At 38.7% G+C, this 26,752-nt stretch overlaps 1 protein-coding gene across 7 annotated transcripts in view; it reads left to right on the top strand.

The window, feature by feature from the left end:
- The window catches only part of CCDC191 (coiled-coil domain containing 191), a 103,840-nt gene that overhangs the window by 23,982 nt on the left and 53,106 nt on the right, over positions 1 to 26,752 (top strand). For all 7 annotated transcript variants that reach the window (XM_060150573.1, XM_060150574.1, XM_060150578.1 and 4 more), the window contains 2 exons: positions 3,289 to 3,442; positions 20,720 to 20,910. In XM_060150573.1, the coding sequence (XP_060006556.1) occupies positions 3,289 to 3,442; positions 20,720 to 20,910 (345 nt within the window). The remainder of the gene's footprint in view (positions 1 to 3,288; positions 3,443 to 20,719; positions 20,911 to 26,752) is intronic.

The raw sequence follows: 26,752 nt of genomic DNA on the forward strand, positions 1-26,752 counted from the left end.
CAGACAATGCAATAATAAAACACAAAAGAGAAATCACCCACTAGTCCACCATCTTAACAAGTTAGCTATTTTCATTTTTCCATGTTTCCTCCTGGTCTTGGTCCCTTTATGAACTTAACTGCAACCATAAAGTACATTTAATTTGTTATTCTGCTTGTTGTAATAACCACATCGCCTGGAGTCCTAAGGTCTGTATATTACTCCACTGAGTTCCTATACCATAATTTATGTAATGACCTCCACTCCCTATACTGGTAAGCATTTCAGCTAATTTCAGATTTTTCACTAATAGTGCAGTGAGCATCCTTAAGCATAGAGCTTTTTCATTCTTTTGAATTATGTTCATAGGAGTATAATTACTGAGGTAAATTGTGTAGGTTTTTTATGACTTTTGAAACATTGCCAAATTCCTTTCCAGACGAGTTGTGCATATTTACACAATTCCTGACAGCCCCACTCAGCATTGGGGGAGATCATCATTTTCAATATTTTTGCACTTTTAATAGGTATTTTATTGGTTAGTGTGCATCTCTTTGTGTACCTGAACATTTGTAAGGTTGAACACGTTTCCTTATGCACGTTTGCTAATTATGCTTCATTCTATTGTGAATTGCCTCAGTGTCTTATCTTCTGATAATCATACAGAGAGTCACCATTGCCTTACTGCCACTGATAAAGGAAAAGAATATCTGACATAAGAGGGAAATCAAAATAGTCCTCACAGGATGTAGTACTATTGTGTATCCTCATGCAGAAAATGAGCTTCATAAATGAAATAACTAATGTATTTATTCTGAGAAACAGCACTGGTGCATAAACTGCAAAAGCCTTAGGACAATGTGCCTGAAATGCCTGAATACTCAAACTGAGGGGCCAGAAAGACCTATTAGCCTGCCACCCCCTTCCACCCCCATCAGCGTACACAGCTTTTCCCCCTGTGTTCTTGACTGCTCTCATCCTACCCAGTTTAAAACAGCTCGGCAGTGGACGTGCATCTCATTCTTCCAAGTGCCAGGCTGAAGCCTCCTCCAGAGGCCTTTCCTTTCAGAAAGCAATCTCCAGTTTTTTAGTGAGTTCTTGCTAAGGTCAGCCTTGCTCTTCAGATTATTCTCAAGCCCTGAAGAATCTAGGCTGACCTAAAATAAATTGTGAAAACAAGTAATATTTGATGGTAGCAGGAAGTTCTGCTCACAGTGGGCACTCAACAGACATTCACTAACCAGTCATTTCTTTTAAAAGTTAAAAGCTTATCCACATGGGGATATATGTATATGTATAGCTGATTCACTTTGTTATAAAGCAGAAACTAACACACCATTGTAAAGCAATTATACTCCAATAAAGATGTTTAAAAAAATAATAAAAAATAAAAGTGGGCAAAAAAAAAAAGCTTATCCACAGATACAGTGAGACAGGTAATATGCAGTACTTCTAGGTGGACAGACTGGTTTAAACGTTCCAGAAAGCAATTTGGCAATAAACAATAATAGCCATAAAAATGTTATCACTTGACCGGGGAATTCCAGTCCTAGGAAAACTACCCTAAGAAAGTGATCAGAATCGCTTCTCGGCCTTTTGGCTAAGACCAAGTGTAGAAAGTGATCAGAAATCCAAAGATTTGTACACAAATATAATGAAAATAATATTATTTATAATAACAGACACTAATAAATATTGGAGAAATTAATAAATACTAGTTGTACAATGAAACAGCACCGACATGTTATCAGGGTTTTCTTCTGGGTAGAAATATGGATGGCTTTTATACATCTCCAATTTTGCACAATGAGCAAACATTGCTTTCATAACAGATACGTATTTTGATTTTTTTTAAAGACTACATCCATGGTATGAGAACTGTATTTCTTTAAATGCCCACTATGATCTGTCTGTAACTATCTAATAAAACATTGTTATGGCATTAGTAAGTTTGGAAAGAGTCAATAAAATTTTATTGTTGGGCTTTTTAAATTTATTTGTAAGGTGTCCTAAATCTGCTTCATTGCATAGTGTCAAAGTATCTTCTCTAAGAGATTTATTGATTACAAAGGGAAAAATAGCAACTTTACACTGGAGAAACTACCTTAACCAAATGATGGTTCATATCACCAGTAATAAGATTGTGTGCCCCCTGTATGATATATGATAATTAATGAATGAATGTCTATAGATTATTCTGTCATCCCTCTCTCAATTTGAGTTTCCACAACTGTAAAGTGAAATTCAGAAAGACTGGTGACTTGCCTGAGTTTTCACAGCTGATTTGTGGCCAGAACCCATGAATCTAGATTCCTGACTAGATGCTATCTTTACTACGTCATTGATAAAATATATACCTTATACACTTACACACACCTGTGTAGTTTAATACACTCCAATAAGAAGGCAATGGCTATGACCTGGCTTGGATTGTTGAGTGTAAGAGGGATGACCTGGATGAGAAAGAAAAGGTAGGTGAGTGAGAAAGAGATAAGCAGAAATATGAGCAACAAAGTTACTAAGAGATTCTTGTTAACTTGCCTGAAGTCCTTTTCCTTATTGTTACTAAGTTCTGTTTTTTCTCTTTCCAGCTATTTTAGAATTAATATAAATTCCATTTTCTCCTTATTCAGTAACACCTGATTCTTTTATTATTTTTCTTCCGAGAAACCTTGTAAAAACCTTGTGGGAAAAATGTCATTCCTTTCTTACCTGAGGGTCCTGTTTTGTCTCCCCTTGTAAGAAGAGAGAGAACTTATGTCTGTATTAGAGAATACCTGATAGTTGTTATCTCTCAAATTTTGATCAAGATATCACTCAATTTTAAACTCAATAAAAATACTTTACTAGGGGCTTCCCTGGTGGCACAGTGGTTGAGAGTCCGCCTGCCGATGCAGGGGACACGGGTTCGTGCCCCGGTCCGGGAGGATCCCACATGCCGCGGAGCGGCTGGGCCCGTGAGCCATGGCCGCTGGGCCTGCGCGTCCGGAGCCTGTGCTCCGCAATGGGAGAGGCCACAATAGTGAGAGGCCCGCGTACTGCAAAAAAAAAAAAAAAAAAACCTTACTAAAATATATATAAGGCTTTCTCCTTTTCAGAGTACATTATAATTTTATTTCATTTAACTGTATTTTATAAAGGAATAAACTAAATCTCAAAAAAAATCACCCTACTTTGTAGTTTTAGGGCCAGATCTAAAAATCTCTATCTTCTGATGGAAAATTCAGTGTTCATTCCACTATGGTATGTTCTAATTACTCACTGTTAAGTCTATTATTCATACTTGTGTTTTTTAATTGTTATTAATAGAGAGAAGAAAAAGCAAGAAGAAAATTCTCCAAAAAATCCAGAGAAAGGCATGTTTCAAAGTGTTCACACTCTTCTGGATGAAGAAAAAATGGCAAAAGAAAGAAAGAAGAAACTGAAAGAGTTATTAATCCAAACTTTCAAGGAAAATCACCAGGTAGGAATTGTAATGTCTCTTTCTTCAGCATTCTGTAGCATAAATGACAAAGGGCTCCGTGAGAGATGGACAGTGTAACACTAAGCCCAGTTGAACCTTGTTACAAATACCAAAGTTGCCCACACCATTTGTTCTGTGCTACCCAGCTGGCTTAGTACACAGGGGAGTGCTTCAGTCCTCTATTCAGGGCTATTCTTATATACTCCATGTGATCCTGGGAAATTGGGGTATGAATTTGGGATGTCTTCCTAAATTACCCTTTTTAGAATTGCATGCAAGTGCTAATGTAGATCTCTGGCAGTTTGAAAGCGTAACTTCCACTTTGACAGTCTTATGGACCATTGTGTTCTGGATTATTCAGAAGAATTATTCAGAAAGTTACTTGCCTTTTGGTAGCTCAGATCCTAAACAATGACATGTTTGTGCTTCTACTTTTAATGGTCTGCATTTTATTTTACTCTTCTATCCCTTTCTTTAGTTTCACTTTTTGTAAAATTAACTGGCCAATTTTTTATTGACTAATGAGCATCCTCCCCAGGCTACTTAGGCAGAAGTTTTTTTCAGTGAAGTGGGATTGATAACACTATAAATTTGGGGTTTATAAACATTTCAGGTGAAAGGAATTACTTGGAAGATTTGTAAATGAGGTGGTCAGATGAGAAAAGATAAATATGTATATTTTATATCTCCTACAACATCCACTCCAAGGCCTTGGGCGTTGATGAAATTCAGTGAAAGTTAATGGAATGAATGTATAAATGAATGGATTTAACAAGAGAAAAGAATGTCAGGAAGAGATTGAGGGAGTTTGATAAATGTAGGATAGACTAAAAGGGACCTAGAAATTAAAAACAGGCCTGTGAATATGATATGGATAACTAAGATATGAGGGAAAAAGTAAAGTAGTCAAAGCAATTCTTTAAAACTAGACACATTTGATGGTAGCATTTTGGACTGATAGGCAAAAAGTCATAATTATTCAAATATAAAACAACGAGTTTGGTCAGAGTTTTGGCTTTAGGAATAGGCAGAGGCAAGTGTGATAGGAGGGACTATTAAGAGTTGGGACTAACATTTTGGGAAAGATGGGCAAAGGCTTTTGGATGCTGCGTCCCCTCCATGAGACGGATGGAGTTAATGTGTCCTCCTACAGTAACAGTTCAGATTTAGAAAATAGGAAAGGAAATGAGTACAGAGGGGGCCATCTTGAGAAGACATAGGGAAAAAGGGCCATGATATGTTTGTTCCCCAACCAATGAGAGATGGATAAGATGTGTGTTCCCTATAAGATTAAGTTTTTAATTTTATTGAAGTCCACTGTGCAAGAAGAAGTAATACAGTCGTCCCTTGGTATCCAAGGGGGATTGGTTCCAGGATCCCCTGCAAATACCAAAATCTGTGGATGCTCAAATCCCTTATATAAAATAGCATAGCATTTGCATATAACCTATTCACATACTCCTGTATACTTTAAATCATCTCTAGATTACTTATAACACCTATGTAAAAAATTAATAAATAGAAACCTGAATTAAGTAGAGTCAGAAGACCAGAAGGGGGAGCTCTCATGCCCTGTGACAATAGCAGAGCCCAAAAGGAAAAAGAAAAACTCTTATTTCCTGGCACGAACTCAGCCAATGAAAAGCCATGGACTCTGCCTACTACAGCCCTCCCAACTTACTTTTCCCTCTATAAGAGTTCTCCTCCCCTTACCCTGAAAGAACTTGCACATGGATTACCAAGGATGGAGATCCCAAATTGAAATTCTTTGCTGATTCCAAATAAATCCGTCTTTGCTGGAGTAAACCCTAGCAGTCTATTTGTTCCAGGTCAACACCTAATACAGCATAAATGCTATGTAAATGCTATGTAAATACAATGTAAATGCTATGTAAATAGTTGCCAGCCCGGCAAATCAAGTTTTGCTTTTTGGACCTTAATGGAAATTTTTTTTTTTCCGAATGTTTTCTATCCATGGTTGGTTGAATCCACAGATGTAGAGCTTGCAAATACAGAGGGCTGACTATATATGTTTTAGAAAGAAGTGTTAGGTATGAATTTCAGACACACAAAAAGAGTTTTACAAAATTAGTGGCCTACCAAAACAGATTACTCAGCTTTAAAAGGATCAGCTGGTATATTTAAAAATGAGCCAATATGAATAAATTATCTCTGCTTTGCCACAGATTCTGCTTGATTTGAACCTATATTTTTGAATCTTTATTTTGAAATAATTTTAGACATACAGAAAAATGGCAAAAAATAGTACATGGAGTTCCTGAATACCCTTCACCCAGCTCTCCTCAATGTTAACATCTTACATAACCATAGTTTAATTATCAAAACTAGGAAATTAACATTGGTAAAATACCATTAAGTACAATTAACAAGACTTATTAGAATGTCACCTATTTTTCCTCTAAGGTCTTTTTTCTGTTTCAGGACTTGATCTGTAATTTCATGCTGCATTTGCTTGTCGTGTCTCCTTAGTCTCCTTCAGTTTGTAATAGTTCCTCAATCTTCGCTTTTCTTTTATGACCTTGACAGTTTTGAAGAGTACTGGTCAGGTATTTTGTAGAATGTCTCTCAATTTGGGGTTTTCCGATGTTCTCTTCTGTTTAGATTGAGATTATGCATTACTGGTAAGAATACTACAAGAAGTGATACTGTGCTCCTGACACTATAATATCAGGTATACTTAATGGTTTCTTTTGTTGTTTTTTTAATTTTTTAATTTAATTTTATTTATTTTTTTTATACAGCAGGTTCTTATTAGTTATCCATTTTATACATATGAGTGTATATATGTCAATCCCAATCTCCCAATTCATCACACCACCACCCCCCAACCCCCCACCGTTTTCCCCCCTTGGTGTCCATACGTTTGTTCTCTACATATATGTCTCAATTTCTGCCCTGCAAACCGGTTCACCTGTACCATTTTTCTAGGTTCCACATATATGTGTTAATATATGATATTTGTTTTTCTCTTTTTGGCTTACTTCACTCTGTACAACAGTCTCTAGATCCATCCATGTCTCTACAAATGACCCAATTTCATTCATTTTTATGGCTGAGTAATATTCCATTGTATATATGTACCACATCTTCTTTATCCATTCGTCTGTCGATGGGCATTTAGGTTGTTTCCATGATCTGGCTATTGTAAATAGTGCTGCAATGAACATTGGGGTGCATGTGTCTTTTTGAATTATGGTTTTCTCTGGGTATATTCCCAGTAGTGGGATTGCTGGGTCATATGGTAATTCTGTTTTTAGTTTTTTAAGGAACCTTCATACTGTTCTCCATAGTGGCTGCATCAATTTACATTCCCACCAACAGTGCAAGAGGGTTCCCTTTTCTCCACACCCTCTCCAGCATTTGTTATTTGTAGATTTTCTGATGATGCCCATTCTAACTGGTGTGAGGTGATATCTCATTGTAGTTTTGATTTGAATTTCTCTAATAATTACTGATGTTGAGAAGCTTTTTATGTGCTTCCTGGCATTCTGTATGTCTTCTTTGGAGAAATGCCTATTTAGGTCTTCTGCCCATTTTTGGATTGGGTAGTTTCTTTCTTTAATATTGAGCTGCATGAACTGTTTATATATTTTGGAGATTAATCCTTTGTCCGTTGATTCGTTTGCAAATATTTTCTCCCATTCTGAGGGTTGTCTTTTTTTTTTTTTAATTTATTTATTTATTGGCTGTGTTGGTTCTTCCTTGCTGCGTGTGGGCTTTTCTCTAGTTGTAGAGAGCAGGGGCTACTCTTTGTTGTGGTGCATGGGCTTCTCACCGCAGTGGCCCCTCTTGTTGCAGAGCACGGACTCTAGGCGCACAGGCTTCAGTAATTGCGGCACGTGGGCTCAGTAGTTGTGGCTCACGGGCTTTTGTTGCTCTGTGGCATGTGGGATCTTCCCGGACCAGGGCCCGAACCCGTGTCCCCTGCATTGGCAGGCAGACTCCCAACCACTGCGCCACCAAGGAAGCCCCAGAGGGTTGTCTTTTCATCTTGTTTATGGTTTCCTTTGCTTTGCAAAAGCTTTTAAGTTTCATTAGGTCCCATTTGTTTATTTTTGTTTTTATTTCCATTACTCTAGGAGGTGGATCAAAAAAAATCTTGCTGTGATTTATGTCAAAGAATGTTCTTCCTATGTTTTCCTCCAAGAGTTTTATAGTGTCTGGTCTTAAACTTAGGTCTTTAATCCACTTTGAGTTTATTTTTGTGTATGGTGTTAGGGAGTGTTCTAATTTCATTCTTTTACATGTAGCTGTCCAATTTTCCCAGCACCACTTATTGAAGAGACTGTCTTTTCTCCATTGTATATCCTTGCCTCCTTTGTCATAGATTAGTTGACCATAGATGCGTGGGTTTATCTCTGAGCTTTCTATCCTGTTCCATTGATCTATATTTCTTTTTTTGTGCAAGTACCATATTGTCTTGATTACTGTAGCTTTGTAGTATAGTCTGAAGTCAGGGAGTCTGATTCCTCCAGCTCCGTTTTTTTCCCTCAAGACTGCTTTGGCTATTCGGGGTCTTTTGTGTCTCCATACAAATTTTAAGACTTTTTGTTCTAGTTCTGTAAAAAATGCCATTGGTAATTTTATAGGGATTGCATTGAATCTGTAGATTGCTTTGGGTAGTATAGTCATCTTCACAATATTGATTCTTCCAATCCAAGAACATGGTATATCTCTCCATCTGTTGGTATCATCTTTAATTTCTTTCATCAGTGTCTTATAGTTTTCTGCATACAGGTCTTTTGTCTCCATAGGTAAGTTTATTCCTAGGTATTTTATTCTTTTTGTTGCAATGCTAAATGGGAGTGTTTCCTTAATTTCTCTTTCAGATTTTTCATCATTAGTGTATAGGAATATAAGAGATTTCTGTGCATTAATTGTGTATCCTGCAACTTTACCAAATTCATTGATTAGCTCTAGTAGTTTTCTGGTAGCATCTTTAGGATTCTCTATGTATAGTATCATGTCATCTGCAAACAGGGACAGTTTTACTTCTTCTTTTCCAATTTGTATTCCTTTTATTTCTTTTCCTTCTCTGATTGCCGTGGCTAGGACTTCCAAAACTATGTTGAATAATAGTGGCAAGAGTGGACATCCTTGTCTTGTTCCTGATCTTAGAGGAAATGCTTTCAGTTTTTCATATTGAGAATGATATTTGCTGTGGGTTTGTCATATATGGCCTTTATTATGTTGACGTAGGTTCCCTCTGTGCCAACTCTCTGGAGTTTCTATCATAAATGGGTGTTGAATTTTGTCAAAAGCTTTTTCTGCATCTATTGAGATGATCATATGGTTTTTATTCTTCAGTTTGTTACTATGGTGTATCACATTGATTGATTTGTGTATATTGAAGAATCCTTGCATCCCTAGGATAAATCCCACTTGATCATGGCTTATGATCCTTTTAATGTGTTGTAGGATTCTGTTTGCTAGTATTTTGTTGAGGATTTTTACATCTATATTCATCAGTGATATTGGTCTGTAATTTTCTTTTTTTGTAGTATCTTTGTCTGGTTTTGGTATCAGGGTGATTGTGGCCTCGTAGAAAGAGTTAGGGAGTGTTCCTTCCTCTGCAATTTTTTGGAAGAGTTTGAGAAGGATGGGTGTTAGCTCTTCTCTAAATGTTTGTTAGAATTCACCTGTGAAACCATCTGGTCCTGGGCTTTTGTTTGTTGGAAGATTTTTAATCACAGTTTCAATTTCATTACTTGTGATTGGTCTGTTCATATTTTCTGTTTCTTCCTGGTTCAGTCTTGGAGGGTTATACCTTTCTAAGAATTTATCCATTTCTTCCAGGTTGTCCATTTTATTGGCATAGAGTTGCTTGTAGTAGTCCCTTAGGATGCTTTGTATTTCTGCAGTGTCTGTTGTAACTTCTTTTTCATTTCTAATTTTATTGATTTGAATCCTCTCCCTCTTTTTCTTGATGAGTCTGGCTAATGGTTTCTCCATTTTGTTTATCTTCTCAAAGAAGCAGCTTTTAGTTTTATTGATCTTTGCTATTGTTTTCTTTGTTTCTATTTCATTTATTTCTGCTCTGATCTTTACGATTTCTTTCCTTCTACTAACTTTGGGTTTTGTTTGTTCTTCTTTCTCTAGTTCCTTTAGGTGTAAGGTTAGAGTGTTTATTTGAGATGTTTCTTGTTTTGAGGTAAACTTGTATTGCTATAAACTTCCCTCTTAGAACTGCTTTTGCTGCATCCCATAGGCTTTGGATTGTCATGTTTTCATTGTAATATGTCTCTAGGTTTTTTTTGATTTCCTCTTTGATTTCTTCAGTGATCTCTTAGTTATTTAGTAACATATTGTTTAGCCTCCATGTGTTTGTGTTTTTTATGTTTTTTTCCCTGTAATTGATTTCTAATTTCATAGCGTTGTTGTCTGAAAAGATGCTTGGTATGATTTCAGTTTTCTTAAATTTACTGAGGCCTGATTTGTGACCCAAGATGTGATCTATCCTGGAGAATGTTCCATGTGCACTTGAGAAGAGAGGGTAATCTGCCATTTTTGGATGAAATGTCCTATAAATATCAATTAAATCTCTCTGGTCTATTGTGTCATTTAAAGCTTCTGTTTGCTTATTTATTTTTATTTTGGATGATCTGTCCATTGATGTAGGTGAGGTGTTAAAGTCCCCCACTATTATTGTGTTACTGTCGATTTCCTCTTTTACAGCTGTTAGCAGTTGCCTTATGGATTGAGGTGTTCCTTTGTTGGGTGCATATATATTTATAATTGTTATATCTTCTTCTTGGATTGATCCCTTGATCATTATGGAGTGTCCTTCCTTGTCTCTTGTAACATTCTTTATTTTAAAGTTTATTTTATCTGATGTGAGTATTGCTACTCCAGCTTTCTTTTGATTTCCATTTACATGGAATATCTTTTTCCGTCCCCTCACTTTTAGTCTGTATGTGTCCCTAGGTCTGAAGTGGGTCTCCTGTAGACAGGATATATATGGGTCTTGTTTTTGTATCCATTCAGCAAGCCTGTGTCTTTTGGTTGGAGTATTTAATCCATTCACTTTTAAAGTAATGATCAATATGTATGTTCCTATGAACATTCTCTTAACAGTTTTGGGTTTGTTTTTGTAGGTCCTTTTCTTCTCTTGTGCTTCCCACTTAGAGAAGTTCCTTTAGCATTTGTTGTAGAGCTGGTTTGGTGGTGCTGAATTCTCTTAGCTTTTGGTTGCTGTAAAAAAAAAATTTCTCTATCAAATCTGAATGAGATCGTTGCTGGGTAGAGTAATCTTGGTTGTAGGTTCTTCCCTTTCATTACTTTAAGTATATCATGCCACTAACTTCTGGCTTGTAGAGTTTCTGCTCAGAAATCAGCTGTTAACCTTATTCGAGTTCCCTTGTATGTTATTTGTCATTTTTCCCTTGTTGCTTTCAATAATTTTTCTTTGTCTTTAATTTTTGTCAGTTTGATTACTATGTGTCTCGGCATGTTTCTCCTTGGGTTTATCCTGCCTGGGACTCTCTGCGCTTCCTGGACTTGGGTGGCTTTTTCCTTTCCCATGTTAGGGAAGTTTTTGACTATAATCTCTTCAAATATTTTCTTGGGTCCTTTCTCTCTCTTTTCTCCTTCTGGGACCCCTATAATGAGAATGTTATTGCATTTGATGTTGTCCCAGAGATCCCTTAGACTGTCTTCATTTCTTTTCATTCTTTTTTCTTTCTTCTGTTCTGCAGCAGTGAATTCCACCATTCTGTCTTCCAGGTCACTTATCCTTTCTTCTGCCTCAGTTATTCTGCTATTGATTCCTTCTCGTGTATTTTTCATTTCAGTTATTATATTGTTCATCTCTGTTTGTTTGTTCTTTAATTCTTCTAGGTGTTTTTTCTTTAATTCTTCTAGGTCTTCGTTAAACATTTCTTGCATCTTCCCAATCTTTGCCTCCATTCTTTTTCCGAGGTCCTGGATCATCTTCACTATCATTATTCTGAATTCTTTTTCTGGAAGGTTGCCTATCTCCACTTCGTTTAGTTGTTTTTCTGTTTATCTTGTTCCTTCATCTTGTACATAGCCCTTTGCCTTTTCATCTTGTCTATCTTTCTGTGAATGTGGTTTTCTTTCCACAGCATGCAGGATTGTAGTTCTTCTTGCTTCTGCTGTCTGCCCTCTGGTGGATGGGCTATCTAAGAGGCTTGTGCAAGCTTCCTGTTGGGAGGGACTTGTGGTGGGTAGAGCTGGGTGTTGCTCTGGTGGGCAGAGCTCAGTAAAACTTTAATCCACTTGTGTGCTGATGGGTGGGGCTGGGTTCCCTCCCCGTTGGTTGTTTGGCCTGAGGCGACCCAACATCAGAGCCTACCGGGCTCCTTGGTGGGGCTAATGGCGGACTCTGGGAGGGTCACGCCAAGGAGTACTTCCCAGAACCTCTATTGCCAGTGTCCTGGTCCTCACAGTGAGCCACAGCCACCCCTGACCTCTGCAGGAGACCCTCCAACACCAGCAGGTAGGTCTGGTTCAGTCTCCAGCGGGATCACTGCTGTTTCCCCTGGTTCTGGATGTGTACACTACTTTGTGTGTGCCCTCCAAGAGTGGAGTCTCTGTTTCCCCCAGTCCTGTCGAAGTCCTGCAATGAAATCCTGCTAGCCTTCAAAGTCTGATTCTCTCGGAATTCCTCCTCCCACTGCCAGACCCCCAGGTTGGGAAGCCTGACGTGGGGCTCAGAACCTTCACTCCAGTGGGTGGATTTCTGTGGTATAAGTGTTCTCCAGTTTGTCAGTCACCCACCCAGAAGTTATGGGATTTGATTTTATTGTAATTGTGCCCCTCTTACCATCTCACTGTGGCTTCTTCTTTGTCTTTGGATGTGGGGTATCTTTTTTATTGAGTTCCAGTTCTTCCTGTTGATGATTGTTCAGCAGTTAGTTGTGATTCCAGTGCTCTCGCAAGAGGGAGTGAGAGTACGTCCTTCTATTCCACCATCTTGAGCCAATCTCTGTTTTTTGTTTTTGTTTTTTGGTGGCCATGCCATGCGGCTTGTGGTATCTTAGTTCCCTGACCAGTGGTTGAACCCAGGCTCTCGGCATTGAGAGCGCGGAGTCCTAACCACTGGACTGCCAGGGAATTCCACATAATGTTAATAAGTCTTATTACTGTTGATGTTAACTTTGATCACTTAAGATTGTGTCTGCTGGGTTTCTCCACTGTAAAGTTACTATTTTTCCCTTTGTAATTCATAAATGTCTTAGAGGAAATATTGTGAAACTATGCAAATATTCTGTTTATCTGTAAACTTTCACCTATTAATTTTAGCATTCATTGATGGGTCTTGCCTGTAACAATAACTAATGTGGTATTTGTCTAATGATGATTTTGTATTTCCCTTCTTGTCTCCATGTATTCATTTAAATTCTTCTAGAAGGAAAAACTGTCCCTTCTCCCTCATTTATTTATTTCATTTATTCAGTTGTTTATTTGTATCAGTATGGACTTGTGGATATTTACTTTATCCTAAGGATTATATTCTAGTATTATTTTTACTTTTTTTCTCAAATTTTTCTAACCTTGGCCACTGGGAAATTTTTCAGGTTGACTCTTTTGCCCTTTCAAAATCCTTTTTTGAAAAAATCCTTTATTTCTCTGGCACCACAAGATGTTCCAGGCTCATCTTATATTTTCCCTGCCCTAGCTCTGGAATCAACCACTTCTATCAATACATGGAACCCTGGTTCCATTTGTTGGAGAATAATATTTGGAAACCAAGATCTGGGTACTAGCTGTGCTCACTGCTACTGGGGTATCATGTTTTCTGGGACCTCTCAGCAGACAGAGCTGGGAAATAGTTGTACATATACTAACTACACATACACACACATTATATTTGTTTCTGTGTCTATCTATATGTGTACACATTAAAATCCATTAAATCATACTGATACATCCAATTCCAGTGCAGCAACACGGGGGTCATGCTCTCCTCCCCTTTCCTTAATTGTCACTTATTTCTCTATCTATCTGTATATATATTAAAATAATTGTGAGCTCATAACGATAACTTCAACCCTAATCTAACACCATAGGTTTTAGTGTAGCCTTTCCCCCTTGCTTGTTTATACCTGGAGCTTATTATCTAAATTATATTACTTACTTGTTTAGTCCTAGTATACTATAAAAGTAGTTTCAGAATTGGTAACCTATACTGCTGTGGAAACAAATTTACTAGCTACAGTGTAATATTTGTACAGTTATTTTTGTTTTCAGCCTTACTCAGCCAAAATTGTTTTCCAGAGTTACTTAGGTTGGTTCTTTTCTTCCCCTTCCCCTTCCATGGGATTGTTATTCATGTGTATTATTGTTAGTGAACCCCTAATTTAGATTTCCCCAGTGTATGTGGGTATAACTGAGACACAGGGGGAAATCCCCTTTCCACACTCCTCAGGCTTTTACGTACACTTGGCTGGAGACAGGATGTCCTCTGGTAAACACCACCAGAGTAGCAGGCCCTCTGGGCTCATTATCTTGGTCCCAGTCCACATTCCTAGCCTGGCTCTGAAGGAGCTGAAGCTGCCCTTGGGTGATGAAACTTGGATACTCAGCAGCCTAAATATGACCACAGAATAAAAAGCGGGAAAATGCCTACCTGGCTTGCAGTGAGCAGTTAGATAGCAGGAAACTCCTGTCAGCACCCTCAGAATGGTTCACTGGCACAAACCCAATGGCAAACTATATAATTCGCAGGAAGACTTCAAAGAATCTGTTTCTAAGGGTTGCTCTAGTTCAGGCCCTTTTAGGTCCTGTATTCTTTGTGCTTTGACTCTGGGTTTGTTCTGCCAAACAACTTCTTAACATCACATTTGGTCCACATTATTTTTTTGAGTGTGTGGGTCAGAAATTTATTTATTTATTTATTTTTATTTATTTTTAAACATCTTTATTGGAGTATAATTGCTTTACAATAGTGTGTTAGTTTCTGCTTTATAACAAAGTGAATCAGTTATACATATGTCCCCATATCTCTTCCCTCCTGTGTCTCCCTCCCTCCCACCCCTCTAGGTGGTCACAAAGCACCAAGCTGATCTCCCTGTGCTATGCGTGGGCCACATTATTTAATAGGAGACTTCCTGAGAGAAACAGAGCAGGCTCTCTTACCAAAACACAAGTTCAGGTGCAGCACTGTTCATGCCTCTTTCCCACTCATTTCATTGCCAGGTCTCTTTATTTTGTCAAAAACACTTATTTTTATATAGAAACTTTCTACTTCCATCCTATCCTACTTTCTCTTTGATCTTGCAGTGAAATCTCTTGAGGAGATTCAGCAATCCACATGTCAGTGCTAATTAGCAGAAACAACAAGGGATTAAGTATGAAATTCTTATACTGTTTGGAAAGTGGCCTTCTTAATTCTCACCCTATTCTGAAATACATTTTATGTTTTCTTCAGATAAAAAAAATCTATGTTCTTTCCTGCTTGTAAAAGTTGAAAGCAAAGAAAGATGCGTTGACACTAACTAAATCTTAATTCTAGGGGGGGGGAGGTTTTGAGTTGCTTGTTTACTATCTCTGTTAGAGGATAAGATAATAATGACCCAAAGGAGGCATTGTTGATGTTATGCTTGTGGCATAGTGCCTTCCAGGAGGCTGCCCTGAACTAAACTGAGGGAATGTGGGAATCCATAGAAGAGAAGCCTGCATTTTTTTTTTTCTTTCTTTCAAGGTGTTGAAAACTGTAGTTAAGAACCTCATTTATACAGCCTGATTCCTCCCCCAAAATCTTAGTTTTAGCAGGACTGCCTACATAGCACTGAAACACAACCATTCCTGAGCTGAAACATAGCAGTTGCTGCTATCGTCTCAGCAGTGTTGTCTTACGTTTGGGTAAGAAAATGAAGGAAAAACCTCTTTGCAAATAAAACTGCTGAGTAAGAGAAGTGTTGGGCACACACACGAAGAATATTGGGATTCATGTAACTCTCCCCTCTAAACATATTGCCAAAGACATTGTGTGCTGTGCATTTTAGGAGGGCTTTGATGCATTATTATCTATAACTTCATACAGCCACTCTGTGGAAAATTTCCAAATAAAATTTTGTTGATGTTGGTAAAGAGGTTGTTTAGTTTGTTATTGTACTCTTCCTTACCCTGTGAGTAACCCGGATTTTCCATTCTCACAGAAGGGACATCGAGAGCCAGTTTACCAAAACATTGCAAGAGTGTTTTGCTTTTCAAAACACCATGTTGATCCCAGAGGTTCTAATTCAAAAGTATCTGATTTTCTTTTTTTTGTCTTCTGGAAAAAGTACTGATTAAATTCTGCTTTTAAAAAGTTAAGAAAAGAGCCTTTGGCATAAGTGAAGCCCATTCTCTAAAATTATGCAGAGTAGAGTATCTTTTCCCCTAAACACTAGAAATTTCAGGTGAATATTTATACGGATCTTAAGAACCATATGGGTGAGGAACAAATGACATCACATCATCGCCTTACTGTCAGAGACCCCTAGAGGTGAATCCAGCATTTGTCTAATATATTCTGAGGTCAGCTGTACTTTTGGCATAGTGTATGTTTGTGGGGCATGCTTGGAGTGGGGAGAATGGGCAGAGAGTGGAGATTGTAGAGGGAGGAAGAAGGTCTAGAAGGGAAAGAAAGATGAAAGAGAAGCTGATGAGCAGTAGTCCTGCCTTCCCTAAAGACATGAGGTCATGGAAATTGGTTCAGGCTTTGTTGGGAAAGGAGCCCTATCCTAGTCAGGTTATAGGCTGTATTGTGGTCATTCTTCTTTAAAAGATCCCAGAGCATTTTATTGGTTAAGAATTTAATATGATGAGACTAAGCAGTTGCTTTCTGAAATTCTGCTACTTCTGCAGTGAAACAGAATTAGATAAATACAGCAATATTATTGATTGAAACTTCTTAGCAGAATTAAGAAGAATTTACAACATGTCCTTTTGTTAGTAATACATATCAATGCATTTATGGGTGAAATGATACAATGTCTGATGTCTGGAATTTATTTTTAAATACTCCAGGAAAGAAAAGTGAGTGGAAGAGAAATGAAACAAAATCAGCATAATGCTGGTAATTTTTGAAGCTGAGTGAGGGGTTTATTCTTCTGTTCTCCTTTTGGGTATGTTTATGAAATTTCTGTAATAGAGTGAGGGTTTTTTTTAAGTTTAAAAAATGAAGGGGAAATAAATACAGGAGTAAAGTGAGCATCAAAGCTTCCAGTATATAACAAAAGTAGCTTTTTGTCTGTAGCCAGTGTTACCATTTCACATTGCAGTGGTTGTCAGAGTTTAGGCTCTTCCATGGAACCCAACAGCAAGTCCAGGTCTTAGCACAGTGTGCTGAAAACTGAATGTATTTTCCCTAATATATTTATCTATAATAGTTATGGGAGTGTATATGGTTGGCGGTAGGGGACACAGTGATTTCCTCTCTTTTCTTTGGGGCAAAATTATGAAAATCAGGGATATGATGGGATATAGGGGACTGCTTTTCAGTGCTGCTTCTTCCCAGGGGCATTCATTTCGTCATGAACAAGATCCTCCTCTCCACCCATCAAATACTTCTTAGCATCTGTGGGGTCTTCTGCCTAGCTGTAGTGGTCCTCAAAAAGGAAAAAAGGAGTGGAGGACGGCTTTCTTGGGTAATATTAGAGCATCTGTCTGTTCCTTTGGGTCTGGGAGCAGCCAGGAGTCAGCTGGGCCCTTTATCTCCAACCTTTGGTCCTTGTCCAGCGCCCCTTGACCACCAGTTGCACCACAGTTAGTTCCATTTGGCAAAAATAAATTGTAAACTTGTTGACATTTTTGTCCTCTTTACAATTCATTGTTTATTTTTCCATGACTGAGAATTTTGATGCAATTATCACTGAGCTTTCTGACAAAAGGGAAATAGCTGAGGAATTTTGATGAGTTACCCACTTCATTAATCAGAACAAGCATCTCTAGTGACAGAGTTAGAATTACAATGAAGATTAGATAGCAAATTGCTGTTCCACCTAACGTCAATCATTCCCAGTGACAGCAGTGTGATTACACTTCAGGGAAGAGCTTTTCTTGCCAACAAAACGAGGGTAACTCCAGTGCAGGTAATAAATTTAGCAGGGTGAGCTGTCATTTCTTCTCTTGAGTGGAATCCTTAATGACCAAATGATGTCTCATGGAAGATTTTGATTTTGAAAGGAGAAAAGCATTTCACTTAAAAACTTTCTAAATTTCACTTTTTAGTATTTTATTTTAAAAATTATTGTAGATATGTACTTAGGAGCAGTTCTTCCTACAGTGATTTTCAGTATTTTACTTACCTGTAACAAGCCTTAATTATCACCACAACTATAATAAAAACATGGTAGAAGTTACTAAAAGAACGCATGACTGTATTTGAGAATCTATCAGAATAAAAACATGGTGCAGAAATAAATGAACTAGGTAAGAAACGGAGGAAGGTCAGACTAGTTGTCCATCTAGTTCAAACATTAAGTTCTCTGGCTTAAGCAGAAGGTGTTCCTCTTCTGACCAGTTGCGGTTTTAAATAATAGTTCTTGTTTCAAAGAGCAAAGGGATAGAGCACTGCTGTAGTTCGAGTGTAGAACTGAAGAGGAAAAGCAGGCCTGAGCGCTGCAGGGACGCCACTTGGGGGAGGGTAATAGGAAATGTGAATAGATGGTGACTGTGAACTATGCCACTTCTTGTCCCTTCTAAGTAGGAGTGGAGTGCTAGCATCTTCTCCCAGAGAAGACAGGACCAAGAATGTTTTCCTTTCCCAAGTATTTTCCTCCAAGCACATTTATGGGACTCCTGTTTGCCTAAATAATGTTTGCTGTGAATCAAGAATAACTAAGTGGCTATTCTTGATTCATACTTTTATTTTTTTAATTTAATTTAAATGGGATTGCTCTTTTGAGTAGGCAGGAGAAAAAAACCAATGGCAAGTTGATTTCAAGAAAGCAGTTATTGTATGAGTATGTCACTTTGCTGCTATTAACTTCTGTGTAGTGAAACTGAATTATAGACCTTCAAAACCAATCATTTTGCTCTCACAGTCTAAACTTAAGTATTTTTAAAGAAATATATTGACTATGGCATTTACAGACTCAAATTTTCCCCCTCTTAAATTCAGATATTTTCCAGCAGTGCTTTTCTACTGTAGTAAGTTGTATATCAAGTTCTTTCTCTTTCAGAAGACAAGCAAGTAATTTGTTCTTCCTCTTTAAAAGAGACTTTTTGCCTAGTAGATTAGGGTCATCAGGATGCCTGAATGTTTTGGATTTAGCCTTAGGTATACCACTAACTCTTTGCTTTGTGAATATAGTCATTATTCGTTCTCTATTTGAAGTTTGGCTTGGTAAGGTAAATCATAATATCTGCAGCCTCTCTATTTTGTAATGATGGTCTATGAGTCAATAAAATAGTACATGTGAAATGCTTTGGACTAGAGAAAAAAATGTGGAAATCCAAGAAGGACACTATTAATAGTGCTATTATTGTCAAGGTGGATTATGTTTGTACTATTTAATCATTAGAAATATTCCAGGAGTTAAAATTAGAGATAACTACCCATACGGAGACTATTTCATCAAGTCTTTTAAGAATCTCTTAAATGAATCTGGTAAATAGATAGATTTTCTTTTGACTATGGTGCACAAGTTAACACTGTTGTTGTTTTTTTCCCCATGCTGTATTTTGTGGGATAGATAAGCAAATAATAATGCAGAAAGCATACCCTCTCAACCAGGAAGCTGTGTGTCTTTTCCTTGTTATGACTGAAGGCATATCTTATATTCAGCAAATTTCCCTTCCCTTCTTTCCTTCCACAGAATCTAAGGCAAAGGTCTAGGAAACGTGCCCTCGTTTGACATAATGGAAAGGGAACAGGGCGTTTTAAAGACTGCCATGGTTTCTCCTAATGGCAAATTATAATAAAGAAGATTTTGTAGTTTGTCTAAATGGGAATAGGTTTCTTTTGTAGAAAATATTTCAGGTCAAATGGGCTATTTCTAAGAAGTCTAGCCTGTGCTCTCTCATGTTATTGGTCTTTTAATTTATATATTCTCTCTGCCTATAACCTTTCAAAAATAGAGATTATATCTTAAACAACTTTTTTCAGAATTCCCAAATTCAAACACAGCTTACTAAATGTTGAAATAGTGAAAGTCAAGTATTTTTAAAGAGAAAGAAGCAATAAATAGGGCTGACCCTGATATGGCTACCAAGTTCTCGAAGCTGGTCAGCAGGCATCTCCTATACCTCCCAGAGTCACTTCTTGTGAGGTTACTTTCTGTTTCAGTGTTCCTCACACGTGGTACTCTCAGATCTGCCAGTCCCTCCTTCTGGAGGCTCACAGTCTCATGGAAACTGGTAAACAGGTGATTATAACACAGTGTGATGACCATTTTGACTAAAGAAAGCATAGGTTGCTCTGGGAACACAGCGGAAGGGCACTTACATGTGGCGAGAGTGATTGGTATTAGGAGGGCTTCCTGAGAGAGGTGACTCTTGAAATAGGCAGAGAGAGGGCAGAAAAGGACAGAGAAATTACTATGACCATAGATAGAAAAGCACAGAACAGTGTGGTTGGTATAAGACCAAGAGCTGAAAGTAATTTAATACAGTAGGAGCATAAAGTTTGCTGTGAAGATAGAAGATGTAGGCAAGGCCTAGATCGCAGAGATTTTCTTAGCCTAGGACCGTAAGTACTTCTCTGGAGACATGCTTAGGGTCAGTAGACCTTGTCTGATTTGTTGTCAGATACATATAGTGGAAGAACGCAAGCAGCCCGCGTATCTAGCTTCTGTAGGAGTGTTCACCAAAGCCCTGACGTGGTCAGTGGTAGCCCAGCTGAAGCTGTTTTCAGCCATCTTGTTCCCAGGGACCAGAGACCCCATTCCATCCTGTGGGATCTCCCATGTTCATTTGTGCAGGACATCAGTGGTGATAATGGTTAATGGTATTTTAAACTCTAAGACAGCCTGGCAGGGGAGATCTGTTGGAAGCAGGCCTTTCAAGTCTCTCAAACAAGCCCCTTAACTTAGATCTTAGTTGTGACAGTTACTCCAGCTCTGCATAGAACTGGTGCCTTACAATGAGAATTAAATGTTTTAGTTTGCCATGAGGTTGATAGTGCCTTCGTTGCATGGCTTGAATCTTTCTTGTCATTTGAGCATAAAGCAATTGTCTGTTCCCCTTCCATCAAGACAACAGTTCCTAGATTTGTTAGAAAAAGTGTGAGGCGGATATCTGAGGACAGGGTTCTCACTAGTAGATATTAGAAACCCTAGTACTGATTTTCCAATGTTTCCATTGCAGTGTCAAAAACGGTATTTCTCTGCCTGGCACAAGCTGATTCTTGATCATAGGATTAAGCTGGGGAAAGCTGGGACCCTGTCTGACTGGAAGTTGCAACTGAAGGTCCTGCGGGCCTGGAGAGACTACACAAGATCCCAGAAGTTGGGGCGGGAGATTCAAGCCATGGAAAATGACCTTAGGGAAGAAAACAGGTACTATTACTTATGCCATGAAAATCCTTCTAGTATGTTTATGTAGGACATCTTTCCTCCTGAAGAATCCAGAAATAAGCTCTAAAAATGCTTTTCACTGGAATCATCTCATCTACTTATAATATATGATAATCACTGTTTTTCTCTGTTACATCCCAAACTAGAAAATTGTAATGGAAAATTTAAGCGAAAAAAAATTTTGATTAAAATATACCAATGTACATGCTTTCCTATTTCAAAGGAAGCAAGTATTATGCTTTTTCCCTTATCCTTTGTTGTAGTGTCATTGCACTCTGGACCATCTTACAATTTAGAAGACAGAATTTGGCTTATGCGGTAGTAATTCTCATTGAGAGAAATCACTGTCTGCACATGGAATGTTAATTAGGGAGACAGGGAACATTCATCTGGGAAGGCAGACCTGGCAAGGGTGATTTCTCCCTTCCCCCACACCTTCTTTAGAGGTTTTGGACACCTTTATATCAGCTCCCTCTTAGGCTTGTGAATGACACAGAATTTGCCTTCAAATAAAACTTTCTTTGTTCCTTCATCCTAAAATCAAATACATTTTCTTCTTTTCATTTCCAAGGTCAACTTTGCATTCTTGAACCGAAATCATAGATGTAGAAGGAGCCATTTGTTTATTGGTTGGGGGAGCTGGAGGGAGCAGTTCACGGTCTTACGTTTAATCACTTTTCTACGAGCAACTCTGTTATTCCTTCTGGGTGAAAAATTGGATGAATGGTACGTGAAAGTATCGTCATGTAGAAGGGAATGGCGCCCCCTGGAGTTGTGCATTCCTGTGACAGCATCAGGCCCTGGGGAGAATACTTAGGAGCCTGACACATGGCCCCTTGTCCTCAAAGAACTCAGTTTTGTGGGGAAAACGAGATCTAGAAACAGTACAGGTGTGGATTAACATTATAAACTTTGTAATGCATCTCCTTCTGCTGCTGAGAACATAGTAGAGGGAAGTAACTGGGGAGGCTCCTACAGAGTGTCCGGAAAGGCTTTATCAGGAAGATGGGTCTTGCTGGGCTCTGAACAGTAAGTAGGATATTCCTAGGTAGAAAGAGGGAGATGAGATAATGGCATTACGTGTGGCTGGAAATCATCAAGCATGTGGTTGTCAAGTTCATCAACTTGTGGAAGGCCTTAAATGCTAGGGCAAGGAGTTTAGGCGTTCTTAGGTAAATAAAGGTGAATTCCTGAAGGTTTTTAAGCAGGAGGGTGACCTAGACAGTTTTCCTTTCCTATACTATGCTGGGGGAAATCTTCAGTGGGGAAAAAAAAAAAGCTCTTTCACAATTTATGTCTAAATTTTCAGGACCTAGTGATTGATCCAGGGAATTGGGATGATAACTTACTCAAAGCTGGATTTGTTGGATAAAGAAGAGAAACTGGAGGTGTTGGAAAGGGGAAGCATCATGAGTGAGGGCATAGAGGGAGTGGCAACTAAGATGTTAAAGGTAAAAGTGGTCTATGAAATTTACATGCCAGAAGAAACTTGTAGAAGAAAAATCTGAAGAACTTCAGATTCCATTCCAATTAAACTATTTAAATATAAAAGCACTAAATGGGGATTTCATAATAGCATTATGTGCCAATTTTTTTTAAAGATCCTCTTAGAACTTCTTGTCTCATATCTGTGAATTATTTTCAAGTGTCTATTTTTAAATGTTCAGAATGGGTGCTACATTTTTTTAACTGTCAGAGTTAGAAAATATTTAACTTATAATAATTTTTTTTACTATAAAACTTTAGAGCAAAAAGTTCTTAGAGTAGGAAAGCACCTCAAGGAGCATCTAATCCAGTCCCTCATTTTACAGATGATAAAAGTAAGGCACAAAAAGGATAAACAACTGTCTCAAGTCATAAAGTTACGAGTAGCCAGTCCAGGACTAGAGCCTGGTCCTTTCGATGCTGAGTCAGATGCTTTTTCCTATAACATGCTGCTCCTAGTTAAATAGCATGTAGGTGATGGCTCCCTAAGACAGTCATGTTTTTCAGTTATATTGCAGTTGACTTCAGATGATTATAGATGTAAAACAAGAGCAATAATGAACAAATAACAGGTTATGCTAGAAACATATAAGAAAGGAGCTATTAGATACAAACTGTCCTTCATGCTGCTTTCCTACAGATCCCAGGCTCTCTGCATGTTGTTCTTTGTTCTAGAGATTGTTTTAGGAAATTGTTAGGTGATTTTGTTCAAAGAAGGTTGGAATAATAGAGGTGGAGAAAAAAGCTCAAAGGTAGCTACTATCAATACAAGCAGAAACCAAGAAATGTCAGTGGGATCGGGGGTGTCAGAAGAGCCAGGACCCTCTTTACCATGCTCATCGGAGTCTCTCCCAGTTCCTCTGTGTACACCAAATACATAATTGTTGAATAATAGGTGAGTTAGTGGATCAATGAAGAGCTCAGTTGCTTCCTCTCCTGAAATTTAACTCCATAACATTTTCAAGCACTTTTTTCTAAATAGTGAGATCGAGGGATAGAGCGCATTTATTGTAGATGGGTTACTCATTGTAGCAACTAAACTCTTACCAGATTGACAAGACATAGGTGGTTCTTTGGCCCATCCACCTGGACATGGAAATCATTTGCTGTGTCTGTTTCTCAGATGTCAGCTGTGTCCTTAGCCTCCAGCTCTTGAATCCGCATTTGTTTTTGCCACTTGGGCTTTCCTCTTACTGGCTATGCAGGGCCCAGCCTTTTGGGCTTCTTTCTTTGCCTTCTTTCCTTCTTGTTCTTCCCACTTTCTCTCTGGAGCAACAACAGATCCCTCGCTTCTTCTCATTCATGATTTAGCCACCATATTTTCTTTTTTATAAATTTATTTATTTATTTATTTTTGGCTGCGTTGAGTCTTCGTTGCTGCGCGTGGGCTCTCTCTAGTTGCGGTGAGCGGGGGCTACTCATCATTGCGGTGTGCAGGCTTCTCATTGCAGTGGCTTCTCTTGTTGCAGAGCATGGGCTCTAGGCACATGGGCTTCAGTAGTTGTGGCTCGCGGGCTCTAGAGCGCAGGCTCAGTAGTTGTGGCGCACAGGCTTAGTTGCTCCGCGGCATGTGGGATCTTCCCAGACCAGGGCTTGAACCCATGTCCCCTGCGTTAGCAGGTGGATTCTTAACCACTGCGCCATCAGGGAAGTCCAGCCACCATATTTTCTTACTGAGCCTGTGCTCAGAGTCTCACTCCACTCCGAGGTCATCCATGTATTTCTTCTAAAAAATGTACCTTGCTTTCCCTAATAGGAATTTTTGTCCATCTCTTTTCTTTTAAAAGTAGTTATGGTAATGGTGTTATAAAATTTCAATACAATTGCAACATTAACAAATATTCCCAAACTCTAACTAAGGATTCAGTCACTCAGGCAATACAACAAAATTCTGGTATACATGCTAAATTAGACCCTTGGACATGGTGGTATGGGAATTTGAATTGTATTTTTAAATTCTTTAGCATATTCACTTCTGAAAGTTGGCTCCAGATCTTTCATTCCTCCTCTCTCCCTTCTTCTCTCAATTTACAGCCAGCCCTAGACAAATTGGGAAGAAGCAGGATTTGTTTCAACATCCTCTACCCACCCTTCCTGAGCCTTGGTACTCAGTACCAAATACTTTGGGCCTTTCCTGGAACAGGCTTTTATCTCTTCCCTGTGTCCCTCTATCCCCTCATGCTCTGTCTCTGTACTCCTCAACTGATGTTATCCCTCCCAGGAAACTTATACATTAATAGGCATTGTCTGGAAACAGTGCCCAAAATGTAAGTGATGGGGATTTGAGGGTACAGTGGCAGGCCAGTAGAAAAATTGGCCCTATGATGTCCCTTAAACCATGGCATTCATTCATTCACTCATTCATTTATTCTGTTTGATAGCATATATTCAGTCAGTCAGCTTTACTGATGCTTACTGTGTGCTAGACTTTTTTTGGCCATGCCATGAGGCATGCGGGATCTTAGTTCCCCGACCAGGGATTGAACCCGGGGCCCCTGCATTGGGAGTGTGGATTCTTAACCACTGGACTGCCAGGGAAGTCCCTAGACTCTTTCTTAAGTACCAGCAGGGGTACTCCTGCCTTCTAGGAGTTTTCAGTCTAAGTGAAGAAGTTAAAAATTTACCCAAATACTAAAAATAATTGCAACAGAAGGCACAATAATATAAAAACTTAGGAGTGACATAGACTTGGCTATCATGCATTACAATCCCCCAAGCAGCTTTTTAAAAATAGAAACTCTTTGGTCCCATCTTCTGAGAGAGACAGATCGTGGCTAAGTAGAAGAGAGCACTTCTCAGTTTAGGGGAAAACTGGTAAACCAGCACATATGCAGCTTGTGTGGGAACAGGCTGGGGTGAACCCGCCAGGCTAGCCTAGGGGTGGGGAGACTGAATTGAAAAGAGACTGTCAGATATTCCCCATTCCCAGCACTCCTGATTTCAGCGTGCGTTAGGGCAGTCATTTATGGAGCACCTCTGTTAGTCATGGTCCATTGCCCTTCCCTCCGTGCTCACCTGGGTATCCAGTTGAGAGGCTAGAAATTGCATGGCATCTGAAGCTGATAAAGCTCCTGGTATCTGCCAGAGAGGCAGGAGGACCGGACTTGCATTGACTGGCTCACTTTAAAGCTCTTTAAAACAGAACTGTGTTATCTTCCACATTTTCCCTGGGGGGCTGCCTGGTGCATTTCTGAATGCATTAGCTTATGCATTCCTATTCCTGCTGAACCTGCCCGTCCCAAATGCAGCTGTTTGCATTGTTGCTATTTTTATGTTCTGTTCAGATTTCAGCACTCAATCAGATCAGTAGTATGTGGTTATTTATTTGTCATTTCTCATTTCCCTTTAAAAAATTCAAGACACTTTTTAGATATCTAGTAGTCTTGTCCTAAGATAGTGTTATTACCTTACATGTGAATTTGTTCTATATTTTCAGGTTCTTTTTAAAATTTACATCTTTAAAAACAAAATCCTGTAGGATAGGCAGTATAGGGCTTGTTTTTGTTGTTAGAGTGACACCATCTTTGAGGAGGAATTTAGATACTTTCAGCTGCTTGCCCAGTGTCCTATATCTAGTTGGTGTTCTTCTGACTACTGTGTTTTAGAATGTGCCTCAGTAACTGAGTATCATTTGAGGTGTTGATTCTAAGCATCCTGGTTCATATTTAAATTCCTATTTAAACCTATATATCTTATATTCTTAGTTCTTTAGAGACAGTCTTTCTCTGCATGCAGTTGTATAATTATAATGATCAGTTTATAGACCCTTGCCAGAAATTCCCTGATTTCAGCTTGGAAACATATTGGGATAGGATGTTTTCCATAAAGAAACTCTGTCCTTCATTTTATGATTATCTGGGAACTGTGGAACAATTTCTTTGGGTTAGCATGCCCAAGTAAATCACATCTGACTAAGCTTTTAAGAAATTTAAGTGATTTTTCACTTTCAGAAATATTTGTGTTTTTAGTGTCATCATTTAAAAAGTATAGAAATGGGGACTTCCCTGGTGGCGCAGTGGTTGGGAGTCCGCCTGCCAGTGCAGGGGACGTGGGTTTGAGCACTGATCCGGGAAGATCCCACATGTCACAGAGCAACTAAGCCCATGCGCCACAACTACTGAGGCTGCGTGCTGCAACTACTGAAGCCTGCGTGCCTAGAGCCCGTGCTCTGCAACAGGAGAAGCCACCGCAATAAGAAGCCTGCGCACCGCAGTGAAGAGCAGCCCCCGCTCATGGCAATTAGAGAAAGCCCGTGTACAGCAACGAAGACCCAACGCAGCCAAAAATAAATAAATAAAATAACTTTATGAGTGCATCCATTCTTTAAAAAAAAAGTATA

The sequence above is a fragment of the Lagenorhynchus albirostris genome, chromosome 5 (assembly GCF_949774975.1).
Source record: "Lagenorhynchus albirostris chromosome 5, mLagAlb1.1, whole genome shotgun sequence".
Classification (NCBI taxonomy): Eukaryota; Metazoa; Chordata; class Mammalia; order Artiodactyla; family Delphinidae; genus Lagenorhynchus; species Lagenorhynchus albirostris.